The sequence below is a fragment of the Zingiber officinale genome, chromosome 9B, assembly GCF_018446385.1.
Source record: "Zingiber officinale cultivar Zhangliang chromosome 9B, Zo_v1.1, whole genome shotgun sequence".
Classification (NCBI taxonomy): Eukaryota; Viridiplantae; Streptophyta; class Magnoliopsida; order Zingiberales; family Zingiberaceae; genus Zingiber; species Zingiber officinale.
The window spans coordinates 79,455,562-79,468,928 of NC_056003.1; the positions used below are offsets into that span (position 1 = coordinate 79,455,562).

Sequence of the window (13,367 nt, forward strand, 5' to 3'; positions counted from 1 at the left end):
GAATTTAAACCATAATACAAATAAGCATGGTGAAATGTTATGGAGTCATGAAATAACGACATAGGCATAATTCTTATTAAATAAAAGCAGGTCTTTCTCTTTTAGCCGAGCCACTACTACACACATCCATCTTGCCCCTCCTGCTGCTCCCTTAGTACATCCATTCCTTGCCTTTATCTGTGGTACAAGGAAAGTAAGCTATGAGCACACGAGGCTCAGTAAGATCCTTCCTATTCACAAAAATAGTAAAGCATAACATATTCTTAAGGCATAAAGCATAAAGACAACTCATCATATCATGTATAGAAGTATCATATCGTAACATAATCGTAAGGTATCATGGCATATCATAAAGTGCATCCTAGCATAACATAACATAATCGTAGTATCATGGCATGTCATAACATAATCATAAAGTGCATCCTAGCATAACATAACATAATCGTAGTAACATGGCATATCATGGCATAATCATAAAGTGCATCCTAGCATAACATAACATAGTCATAAGTATCATGCGAGATGACTTTCGAAAACATGTATCATGAAAAATATATGCGACATGTCTTTTGAAAACTTATTACATACATACTTAAACATAATCTCAACATGATTAGGGCCCCGACTTGTACCACATACATAAATGTGCGCGTCCTATGTAGGTCCAAGGTAGCAAGTCTTGAACCCTACAAGGCATACATACTAGGCCTGTTTCTTAGTCCATCGACCTAGGGGCACTTAGGAGTCCATCCCTAATGAGGCCCGTTTCTTAGTCCATCGACCCCGGGGCACTTATGGAGCCCACCCTTGGCACAAGCCATAAAAAGTAAAGTAGCATGTCATACATATCATAATTCTTATCATATCATGCATATTATATTTCCTTTCATATCATGAAGAGTGCTCTTAGTTCCAACTAATAGGGAAGCAACTCTTAGGCATAACATAAAGCATGCATAATTGGGCACACAACACATCATGAATTTGGGCACACAGCACATCATGATCGCATGCATAATTGGGCACACAGCACATCATGAAATTGGGCACATAGCACATTATAACGCATGCATAATTGGGCACACAGCACATCATGAATTTGGGCACATAACACATCATAAGGGTCATCATCATGCATAGGTCATAAGCATACATAAATGAGCATAGAAGCATAGCATATTCTTATCATATCATGAAGCATTGCATGTGAGACACATAGAATTTCATAATTGGGTCTCTAACCCAAATATCATAAAGTGGCCGAAACATGTAGTTGTTGACTAGGTTAACAAGCACCATAAAAGCATATGAATCCTAAATCATTATCATATCATATATCATAAGGAACATCATGAGCATGTTTAACATGAGTTCTAAGTTAAGCCTTTATTCTTGTCATGGCCGAAACCTAGCAAGTATGTTTCTAAGTTACAAGTAGCATGAAAGCATGGGGACCCTAAATAAATATCATAACATATATCATAAGGAACATCTTGAGCATGTTTAGTTTCGGTTCCAAGCTTCCTAAGTCTTTAAACATGTCATGGCCAAAACTTATCAAGCATCACATTTGGTTACAATCAACATACAAGCATGTGAACCCTAAACTAATATCATATCATATACCATAAGGAACATCATGAGCATGGTTAGTTTAGGTTCTAGGTTTCCTAAGCTTGTAAACTTGTCATGGCCGAAACCCTAGTAAGCACAATTCTAGGTTACAAGTAGCATGAAAGCATGTGAACCCTAAACCAATATCATATCATTTATCACAAAGAACATCTTGAGCAAGTTTAGTTTGGGTTCTAAGCTTCCTAAGTCTTTAAACCTAATGTGGCCGAAACTTATTAAGTATGCAACTAGGTTTTCAAGTGGCATAAAACCATGGAAACCCTAAACCAATTTCATAGCAATTATCACAAGGAACATCATGAGCATAGTTAGGTTAGGTTCTAAGTTTCCTAGGCCCTTAAACTTGTTATGGCCGAAACTTGTAAAGCTTGGAACTAGGTTTCAAGTGTTATAAAAGCATGGGAACCCTAAACCAATTTCATAGCAATTATTACAAGGAACATCATGAGCATAATTAGGTTAGGTTTTAAGTTTCCTAGGCCCTTAAACTTGTTATGGCTGAAACTTGTAAAGCTTGGAACTAGGTTTTAAGTGTCATAAAAGCATGGGAACCCTAAACCAATTTCATAGCAATTATTACAAGGAACTTCATGAGCATAATTAGGTTAGGTTCTAAGTTTCCTAGGCCCTTATACTTGTTATGGCCGAAACCTCATGAGCATGAAATACAATTTCAAATCAACATACAAGCATGAGAAATATCATGTTAACTTCATATCTTGTCATAAGGAGAATCATGGCATGCTTGGTTTAGGTTTTAAGTTCTCCTAGGTTCTTGATTTTGTCTTAGCCGAGAGTTTTAAGGAGAGAAATCTTAATTCTAAGCAACATACAAGTACGGGAATACTAAACAAATCTCTTTTAAAAAAAAGTACATATCATAAAAATCATGGTGAGCATATTTAGGACTTAATTTTTCCTAAGGGTCTTATTCCTGTTGGCCGAACTTACCATGGATCACACCTTAAGTTTTTAGAAATCTATTTTCATAAAGGAAAGCACCTATGAACTACTTGTACCACAGGTGAGGGGATACTTACTTACTTTCGCTTGTGATTTTTCTTAAGGAAAAAGGTACCCTAGGTGCAAAGGAAGGAGAGAGCTTCTTCTTCTTGCACCTCCTTTTGTTTCTCTTGCTTGGAAGGGGTAGATCTTGAAGGCTTATTCTTGTAAATTAGTTCTCTTAGAGAGGAAACTTAGCCTAGATTTTGGAATAAGGAGAGGGAGGGGCTCTTGGTTTCAGTGGAGAATGAAGAAGGAGAAGGAAGGAGGAAGAAGAAGAATTAAATCTCTTGCTTTTCTTCTCCCAATCCTATTTATTCCTTTGTAAATGAAGCATGTCTTCATTCATTCCCTCAACTCCTCTTTTCCCTCATTCCTTTAATCCCACGAAAATAGAGAGAGGGAGGGAAGTAGGCAATTTATCTTTTGTTTGCTTCTTCTCTTAACCAAGAGGAAGAGAAGGTAAGCAACTTGGTTTTCTCTTGTTCTTTTACTTAACCATCTTCTCTCCTTTAACTACCATTTCCATTCTCTTTTATTCACTTATCATTCATTACTCTAGTGGTTCCATCCACTAATTTAACTCTATTACTTGTGGGAGGTTCAAGGTTCAATCCTTGACCTCACCTCTTCTTATTCTATTTTGGTTTCTATTTTTCTTTTTCTCTTATTCTTTTTATTTTTATGCTCGAAAGAAAATAACACCCATATACTTATCTTATATTTTCGTGGGTGTTACATTGGGCCTGATATCATTCCATATCAGGTCCACGTTGGGCCTGATATGAGTCTATATCAGGCCCAACGTGTGGTTTTTTTTGTCGAATCTTTGATTTTACATGTTAACATATTTGAAAGGTCAAAATAAATAATGGACATCATATTTGAACTCCTTACAATATCAGAAATCTATAAGAACTGAAATGAGTTCAATAGGAGCTCTCTAGGTCCATCAGTGAGTTTTGACCGAAACCCACTAATGGACCTAGGGAGTTCCGATTGCATCCATTTCAGTTCGTATGGATTTCTAATGTTGCAAGGAATTCAAATATGGTGTTCATTATTTATTTCAACTTTTTATAGATATTAACATGTAAAAATAAAAAATTAGCAAAAAACTCCACGTTGGGCCTGATATGGAATCATATAAGGCCCAACGTGGGCCTGATATGGAATCATATCAGGCCCAACGTGGGCCTGATATGGAATCATATCAGGCCCAACGTGGACCTGATATGATTCCATATCAGACCCAATTGTTTGAGATCTGGGAGAAAAAGTACTTGCTCGCTACGCATAATGCATCATCATGTGCCAGGAATTGTTTGATTCAAATACAGATAGTAGTGGAATGCAACAGAGGCTGAAGGAAAAACAATATTGTGCCTCTGTTCGCAACTACACATTTAAATCTTTAGCTAATGCTTTTTCCTTCTGCATTCAGAGTACAAAAATTCGGCCCGACCTTTTTGACAATTAAGACCTGAGAAAAATTATGCTCTTATTTACAGAGGAAGCAACACAAAGATGAAATTATTGTCTAGAACTGCAGTGATCCATTTCCGGTGGTCAATTACTTAGCCAGCAATATTAACAAAACGATCAGATCCTTGTTTAAGGGCATGACGCTGCGGCACTTCAATTCTCTAAACGATTTTGGAATCATATCATTTTGGAAGCAATATTAACTAAATTATCGTGGAGTTGATGAAAATTGGGCCTAATATGCAATCATATCAGGTCCACGTTGGCCCTGATATGATTCCATATCAGGCTCACGTTGGGCCTGATATGAGTTCATATCAGGCCCAACATGGAGTTTTTTGCTGATTTTTTATTTTTGCATGTTAACATTTATAAAAAGTCGAAATAAATAATGAACACCATATTTGAACTCCTTGCAACATCAGAAATCCATAGGAACTGAAATGTATGCAATCAGAGCTCCCTAGGTCCATCAGTGGGTTTCGATCAAACCCCACTGATGGACCTAGAGAGCTCCGATTGAACCCATTTCAGTTCCTATAGATTTCTGATGTTGCAAGGAGTTCAAATATGGTGTCCATTATTTATTTCGGCCTTTCAAAAATGTTAACATGTAAAATCAAAGAATCGATAAAAAAACCTCACATTGGGCCTGATATGGACTCATATCAGGCCCAACGTGGGCCTGATATGGAATCATATCAGGCCCAACGTAGTATTTTTGCCGATTCTTTGATTTTGCATGTTAACATCTATGAAAAGGCAAAATAAATAATGAACATCAAATTTGAACTCCTTGCAATATTAGAAATTCATAGGAACTGAAATGGGTTCAATCGGAGCTCTCTAGATCCATCAGTGAGTTTTGACCGAAACCCACTGATCGACTTAAAGAGCTCCGATTACACTCATTTTAGTTCCAGTGGATTTCTAAAATTGCAAGGAGTTCAAATATGTATTCATTATTTATTTTTGCTTCTTCAAATGCATTAAAACGTTACTAAAAAATTGACTAATGTTATTTATATGTTCTGCCCATAAAAAAAGAGAAGAGAGAGAGAAATATAGTGAAAAAAAGAAAACGGTAGAAAATGTCAAATTGTCAGAAGGGTAAAATAGGAAATGCATTTTAAAAAGTGCGTTCTTTGGTAAATACCAAAGTAACGTATGTCTTTTGATAAATTTAACTCTCTACATGTACCATTTGGTAACTTGCCGAATACAAAAGCTATGAGTACATGCTCTGTCCGTATAAATGCTAGAGAGCTTTTAAAAGTTATATTCTTCGAGCAACCTTAAAGTGCAGATGGTATGCAAGTTGATAAGAGACGACAAATAATTAGTTAATTACATATCCAAGTAAATTACATTTTTAGTCCAGTAAATTATATATTTTTTCAATTTTGTTAATGTTATCTATAAATTCTCATTCTTAATATATTAACTTGTATATTTTTTTTTCAATTTCAATCATTTTTTTGTTTGGAATTCAAATGACCATTAGTAATTAAGAGAGGTGGTGATGCTAAAATGAAAAATGAATTTGGCTTTTTTGCTTTTGTTGAAAAATAAGTATCATCTTTCAATCAATGCAGCCATGAATCTCCTACCGAGGTTATCATTTGTCTAATAAATTCGCAACATGACCGTTTCACACATGTACAGAACATGAATACACTTCCAAGAATAAAGACATTTTACTCTTTTAAATAAATTACAAATCCAAACGTAAATGTTGCTTCGTTATCTGCCTAATTCTATGAGAAAAATTAAGATGCTTGGGTCAAGTTATAGGGTTTCCAAATCTAGGGTTTATGGTGGAGACTATTGAGAAATTATTGGATTTTTTTTTTTTGGGAGGAGATATATTGAATGTAATATTTTTTTAAGAATTTTATCTTATTGATTTTACTTTTAAGGTGACATTACTTTGATTTCGTGTTCCTTATTTATTTAAATGCGTAGGTGGAATTACAAAATTTATTATATGGGTGATTTATTCATCAAAAGGAAAAAAAAATCTAAATTCATTACTTGTGGTCAATTAGAATTTTGTAAAAAAATGATTGAAATTTGAAAAAAAAAATATAAGTTAATGTATTAAGAATCTGAATTTATAGATAATATGATCAAAATTGAAAAAAAAAATATAATTTACTGGACTAAAAATATAATTTTCTCATGCAAATCTTAACTAGTGGTTAAAAAGTTTAGCTAGAGAAAGATATTGACTTTGATTATATCTTTCTAATTGTTAAGAAGAAATTAACCTACCTAAGTTGCATTGGGTTGCCAATCAGCTTGGATCTTGATGATTAGATTTCGAGCTTTAGCATCTAGTTGTCTTGCATTGGTGCACAATGAACTTAAGGAGCAGACATGCATGTGGACCTGCTAGAAGGATTAAATAAAACAAACATGGTTTATAGATCGAAGAATAACTTGTACCTATACTTTCAAACTAGCTCCTAAATAATTGTGTACGCAATTAATTCTCTAATTTACAAGCTAGTTTTGTGACTATTTCTCTCCCCACTCTAATATTTAGTAGATCCTATATTCTAAAATATATAATTGAATATTTTTTATATTTCCTTTGATTATTCTCTTCATTGGTTGATAGAAATCGAGGATATGAGAGTATAGTTAATCTTCTTTAACCCTCCTCAGGTGGCCCACCTTGATGTTGAAGATATTATCAAAACAAGAATTACGTCTTAATAATGAAAAAGAAAACAAAAATAATTACGTAACTTTCTGAAATTTTTAATTTTTTCTAGTTTTAATTTGTTAAAAGATCATGCATATCCTTTAGATACAGTAGGCTAACCATTAAATTTTATAGACTTAATCGCCTTAATATTAGACTTAATCGACAAAATAAATCTCTTTGCTCTCTGTCTTAGAGATGTTTTAACTTATCCCCTTGACACGATATAGTGGTTAAAGTATAAGGTATTGTCATATTAAATTATGGGGTTGAAACTTGATATGTTTGACCATATCTTTTTCCCTATCTTCATCATTACACTAATGGTTAGTATCCATTCATGATTTATCTCTTTCGTATTGATCTAAAGATAGATTAACGAGGACGAATAAATCATCTTTTATCACATTAGACATGTTTTAACTAATCTATTCCATCTTAGAGCAATTTAATTTAACCAAAACTCTACCTAATCCAACATATACGAATAACTTTGACCAAGCTATTTAAAAGAGCAATTTTGACCAAAGCTATTCAAAATAGAGTACAAAGGGATATTTGGAATATAAAATTATAAGTGAGGTACTATTTTAATTTAAAAAAATTAAGGGCATCCTTTTAATTTTCTATCAATAGCATTTTAAATATTTAGTATAATTTTCACTATTTTTTATTATTTAAAAAAAAGTTGAATTTTATTGTTTTAAAAAATAAATTATAAATTTTATTCCAGTAGTTGCTAGTGCTTTTTTAGAGGGGTTATAAGTTCACCTTTTATTTATTACAATATTTATTTTTTAAAAATTTATTCTCCACTAAACCTTGTCTGCTTGCACTACCATTAATTATTTCCCCTTTTAATTAAGAAAGGTGACAGGGTGAATCTCCTCATCTAAACCTAAAATTATAATTATAATTAAAATTCAACGATCCACTACATTTTGCAATTAATCTCTAATGGGACAGTTGGTCTCCACAACTTGATACAAAGCACTTCGCTAGTCATTTATTGTCATAAAAATAATATAATTAATTGAGAGAATATATATATATATATATATATGCAATCCAAAGGAGAGATTGAGGTCCGCCTACTATATATATATATATATATATATATATATATATATATATATATATATATATATATATATATATATATATATATGCAATCCAAAGGAGAGATTGAGGTCCGCCTACTATTGTGTTCCTACTAAAGAATAAAAAATATTTGGTTCATTTAAAAGCCTCAGTAGCTCTTAATTAACGGAAGATGACCTCACTTAATATTGCTTAATATTGCTGTTCATTATATATATATATATATATATATGCGTGCGCCTATGGCCCTCGACTTTGTAGCCCTCTTCGTCTTTTTTTGATTTGCTTAAGTGTCCCCCATCAAGACCAAGTTGAGGTTTGTGTTAATTATCTTCTACAAGGTTAAGTTGACAGCATCTTAATTATGCAAGTGGCCTAACCTAATCCGCATTATGAGGGCATTAACTTGCTGGGTTGGATTTCACTTTCTAGTCGTATGAAGTGATTCTACTATGATCCTTTGACCTAGAATATAAGTGTTTATGTCTAGAATTAATAGAAGAAGAAGTTGAACTTTCTGTGAAAATTTTGAAGAAAGGAGAGGAAAGAAAATGAAACAGTGACTGATCAGATACTAGCCATCGCTTGTATCAGTATAACATCATAATCGACAAAGATAAAGAAACGCAACATAACATTTAAGTATGAATTCAGCTGGCCCGTGAATTAAGCGAGAGCATATGGAAAAGACAAAGAAATGCAGCTTTAAGACCTCTATTCTGTTTTGTTGGTAGGCTTATTTTAGACTTGTCTAAAAGTAACCAAGATGATATAAATATTAGAGGGCAGCGGAGAGGTTGCCATTATTTTAGTTGCCTAGGTCTCGTTAATCCGGAGACAAAGAACCTATCTTTATTGTTAGTGATTCTCACATACAAACATGTACGATAAATTGTTAGTGATTCTGTTCGAAAATGAAGAAGGTGGCAAGTTAGGGGCATAGTTGTGGGGTTAACAAAACAACGACTCGGCGTGGTCTTGCAACAAAAAAGGTGTTATTGTCAAGTCGGGAAAGGGTTCCTGGCATTGACCATCTGATGCTCAAGTCAGTTTCCGACACAGTGGTGTTACTGTCGAGTCGGGAAGGGGTTCCTGACATTGACTCTCTGACGCTCAAGTCAGTTTCCGACACAGTGGAGAATAATAAGAATGTTGTAGCAAAGAGCATGTCGGGTTGTAAAGTTGTATATACCTCCGCTTGTAAATGAGATTCTCCTTTTATAGTGTCAGTGTATTGTTCATGCACACATTTCAAAGCATATGTACATTATCCAAAGCGTCCTAGGAAAAGATAAGTCAAAAAGTATCACTGACATATTTCCTTAAGCGAGTGCGCAAATATCTGATGTGACAAACATGAAACTTCTAAAGTATGATTTGCCTGCTAGGCATGCTTTGTTGTCAATGGTGTTAGTCATTAGCCCTAAGGGCGCGTTTGGTTCAAGGTTATCGCTGATAACCTTGGTAGGTTATCAACAGAAACCTTATTTGGTTTAGGTAATGAGTGATTCCTGGCAATGAGTGATTCCCGCCACGTCAGCAATTTGGGAATACAACCAGGAATCAGAAAACCTTGAAAGCCTAAGGTTTTCTACGATTCCGGGATTATCATATTATTTTTTCCAAAATTACCCACCCACCCCAAACCTTGATCGCCCCTTTCCGTGAGAACCCTATCTGCGTCCCTTCTCTTCGTCGCTCGATTCCTCTTCTCATATCTGCATCGCAAATGTCAGGCACCCTCGACATGTCCCTCGACGACATAATCAAATCAAGCAAGAAGACTGCCAGCGGTGGACGCGGGCGGGGTCGTGAGGCTAGCGGGCTGTCCTGTCGCACGCCCAACTGAATGGCTAACCTATCCGCCCCTTACTCCTCCGAGAAGGTACACGCTTTGGGGATTTCCTGCGGCTGCTGGATCCGGGCTTCCTCCCGACCACCCGATCTAATTTGATCTACGATCCCAGGCTCCCGACTCGGTGTGGTAGCACGACATGTACTCGGCGGCGCAAGTAGGTGGTTTTCCTGCTCCGACGGCGAGGGCTTCCTCCATAGAGACCGGCACCAAGCTGTATATCTCGAATTTGGAATTCGGAGTGTCGAACGAGGACATCAAGGTGCTCTTTTTCACTTTTTAGCATTCGATTTGTAGCGGCTTCACCTAGAAATTTCGCATCTGTTGATTTTATGCAAAGTATTAGTTTTTTGGCTATCTTGAGCCTAAGGAGGAAGAGGAAGCGGCCTTGTGGAGCGAGGCTAATGGAGTGAGGCCTGCAACATTTAGAACTTCCATGGCATCACTCTCGTGATTGGAGTTCGGACACAACGATAGGGAAGAAGAGAAGTCACGGGAGAGAAGAGATAAAAAAGGTTTTCATTCAATTAAATTAATTCAAAAAGTTAAAGGGTAAATTAGTAAATGTAAAACTAAGTAATTGCATAATCTTAGTTGAACCAAATACTTAATAAGTTATGTTGAATTCCCCATAACCTTAGTTATATGATTACCTGGTAATCACATAACCAAGGTTATAGATGATGACTTGAATCAAACGCACCCTAAGAGCCAATCATGAGATGATTAGGCCTTTTGGGTTACTCATTGAGTTAGACTCAAATGATCTCACTCATTGGATTGAGTCCAATCTGAATTAGACACATTGGATTAATGGGTTAGACTCAATGGGTTAGACTTATTGGGTTATTGGATTAATGGTTAATCTAATATAATAATCCAACCCATTAAGAGGAATATAAAGAGACAAAGACCCTTGGTATTTATGAGATGAATATAAATAGGCTTTTGGATTTATTTTTTCAGGAGATGAAGATAAGAGTTGAAAAAGAGATGAAGATGGTGACTCTTGATCTCCCCTCTCCTTCCTCCTCATTCCTACTTGGCCGATTCTTCAAGTTTTAGCTGAGCCATTCTTCTTGCTAGCACAAGAAGATGGTTCTTCTCCGAAGGCTTCGTTCGTGTGACAAACTGTTGGATGTATACTATAAGCCTAGCTTTTGTATGAACATCTGTTTTGAAATATTTTGAAATGAGAATCACTTTGGTGAAATGTTTGCATTTTATATTTATATATATGTCAATGCAGTTGCCAATTTAATTTATATTATAGATAACATGATGTGTGGTGCCACACAGAAGATCAAGTTATCGGTTCCTTATAAATTATAAATAGTAGCTCACAACCAAGATGGATTAGGACAAACCATTGGAATAGTTATAGTGTAATTTGGTATTAGTCTGTCTTGACTATAAAATACACTAGTACACTATGTGTGTATTGAGCAGGACCGTTTGAGGTTGTTCAATTTGCACTAATTATATAAAAGAACAGAATCTCTGTTATTATGGATGTGTGTCCTCTAAATCCCTATATAATAACAAGCATATATACTTAGTATTTATTTCTTTAACTTATCAATGGGTGAGATTTATTCGTCAAATCAATAGGCCCGATGAGTTGGGAGATAGTATTATTTATATGGTGTGTTGTTGATTATAGAAGGAATCTGTGTCCTAATTATTTAGGTTGATGATGTCCCCTTGAGGAGCTTATAAGGATTATCATGTAAACCCTGCAGGTAGACTTATTACGACATGATAATAAAGTTGAGTGGTACTACTCTAGGAATCAGATGTTAATTAATTGGGTAGCTAGTAACTCAATTAATTAACGGACATACAATATCTTAAACATGGGGAGATTAACACACTTATGATAAGAAGGAGCCCATATTGTAATATGGGATTGGTGCGGTAGTTCAATAATAACCCTTTAGTGGTATGAGTTATTATTGATGGACTTGGGTTGGGTGTTCGGGCCGAACACAAGAAGCCCAAGTCCATGAAGAGGCCTAAACCAATTGCTCCTCTAGGTCCCTGTTGTAGTCTCTATATAAAGTCTCGCATCCACCTATCCATAACTTGGTTTGGTCTAACTTGGTTTGGTTTAACTTGGTTTTGGTTTGGTTTTCTCCATTCTCTTAGGGCTGGCGGCAAGGTTATAGAAAGGGAGATTTTTTCTAAATAGAATTCTATTATTTTTCTTTCTTTGTAACTAACAACAAAGATTATAAAAGGAGTAGGTGGTGTCCCCTAAAACCTAATTTTTCCCACAAGCCTCCTCTTCTCCTTACCTAGGACCGGCGACATCCCACCTCTTCCTTGGTGGCCGGCACCCCCCCTCCTCCTTGGTGGCCGGCGCCCCCTCCTCCTTGGTGGCCGACGGATTGGAGAAGAAGAAGAAGAAGAGAAGGAAGAAGATTAAAAGGTGCCCCATCCTAGAGTTGTTGGTTGCTACTCAGAATACTGTCATAGTTCCCCTGTACAAAAATTTGTACAAGCATAGAACTATCCTAGCTACCCATGCGTTCTCCTAAAGTTAAATTTGGATTGCAAACGCTGCTTGACATTATTAGTCTAAATTTTCCCTTTAGAAGTTAAACTTGAATTAGGAGCGAAACTTAACATTCTTACTTCAAGTTCAACCGATGTAATCTTCCTAAGTTAAACCATAATACAGAAGTTGATCAAATATCTATTTCAAGGATTGACTTCTAGGTCAAACGTGACGAGGCACTAGGCCTTCTTGGGTATGGGATCATCCACCACTACCTAGACAAAGCCTTTCGAAGAAATCGGATATTTAAACTTCTCACAGTAAACTAGGTTTAACTACAGAGACCTCAGTAGAAACACATTATCGAAATATGAAATCGAAAACATAAAATTGATAACAAAAACGATAATTAAAAATCGATAACCTCTTGTGTTTGGTTTTACAAGATCTATACAAAAAGGATGCACTAGTTATAATGTGGAAACTTATAACTAGTTATACCTTTTATAGCTTATAGATCTCTTGATCTTCTATTGTATTCCTCTTCTTATCTCGGACGTCGTGTGGGCAACGATCTACCAAGATGAGAATCCACCCAAGCCTTCTTCTTCCTTCCAAGTTTCGGCCACCAACTTTCTCCAAGAGATGATGAAGTTCGACCACCAACCAAGCTCCAAGGGATGCTAGGAAACAATGCCTCCTTCTTCTCTAAGCATGAACCTGCCACCAATCCAACCTTCAAGTCTTGATGCCGCCGACCACAAAGATGAAGAGAAGAGGAAGAGAAAAGGGCCGACCACCACCAAGGAAGAGAGGAGAGGAATAGAAGATAAGTTTGTAGGAACTTTCGAGCCGCAAAAATCGCTTTTTGCGTTGCGAAAAACCTCAAAGTTCTTGCCACGGATCCGTGCGAATATAAAAAATTTACATATGCATAGTTTTCTCCTAGATCTACAGTAGATCTACATGATAGAAGTTATACCTTTGTAGCGATGCCCTTCGCTTATCCCACTCGTCTAAACGGTAGCCGGATCTCGTAGAGTGTCAAGCGTACACTCCTCTGCACGTATCCACGCGGA

The 13,367-nt window shown here is 35.9% G+C and overlaps 1 protein-coding gene across 1 annotated transcript; it reads left to right on the forward strand.

Moving 5' to 3' along the window:
- Positions 1 to 9,662: 9,662 nt before the first annotated feature.
- Positions 9,663 to 10,071, forward strand: LOC122023079 (THO complex subunit 4B-like). Its single transcript, XM_042581171.1, has 2 exons — positions 9,663 to 9,749; positions 9,922 to 10,071. The coding sequence occupies exons 1-2, from the start codon at positions 9,663 to 9,665 to the stop codon at positions 10,069 to 10,071; spliced, it is 237 nt and encodes a 78-aa protein (XP_042437105.1).
- The last annotated feature ends 3,296 nt before the right edge of the window (positions 10,072 to 13,367 follow it).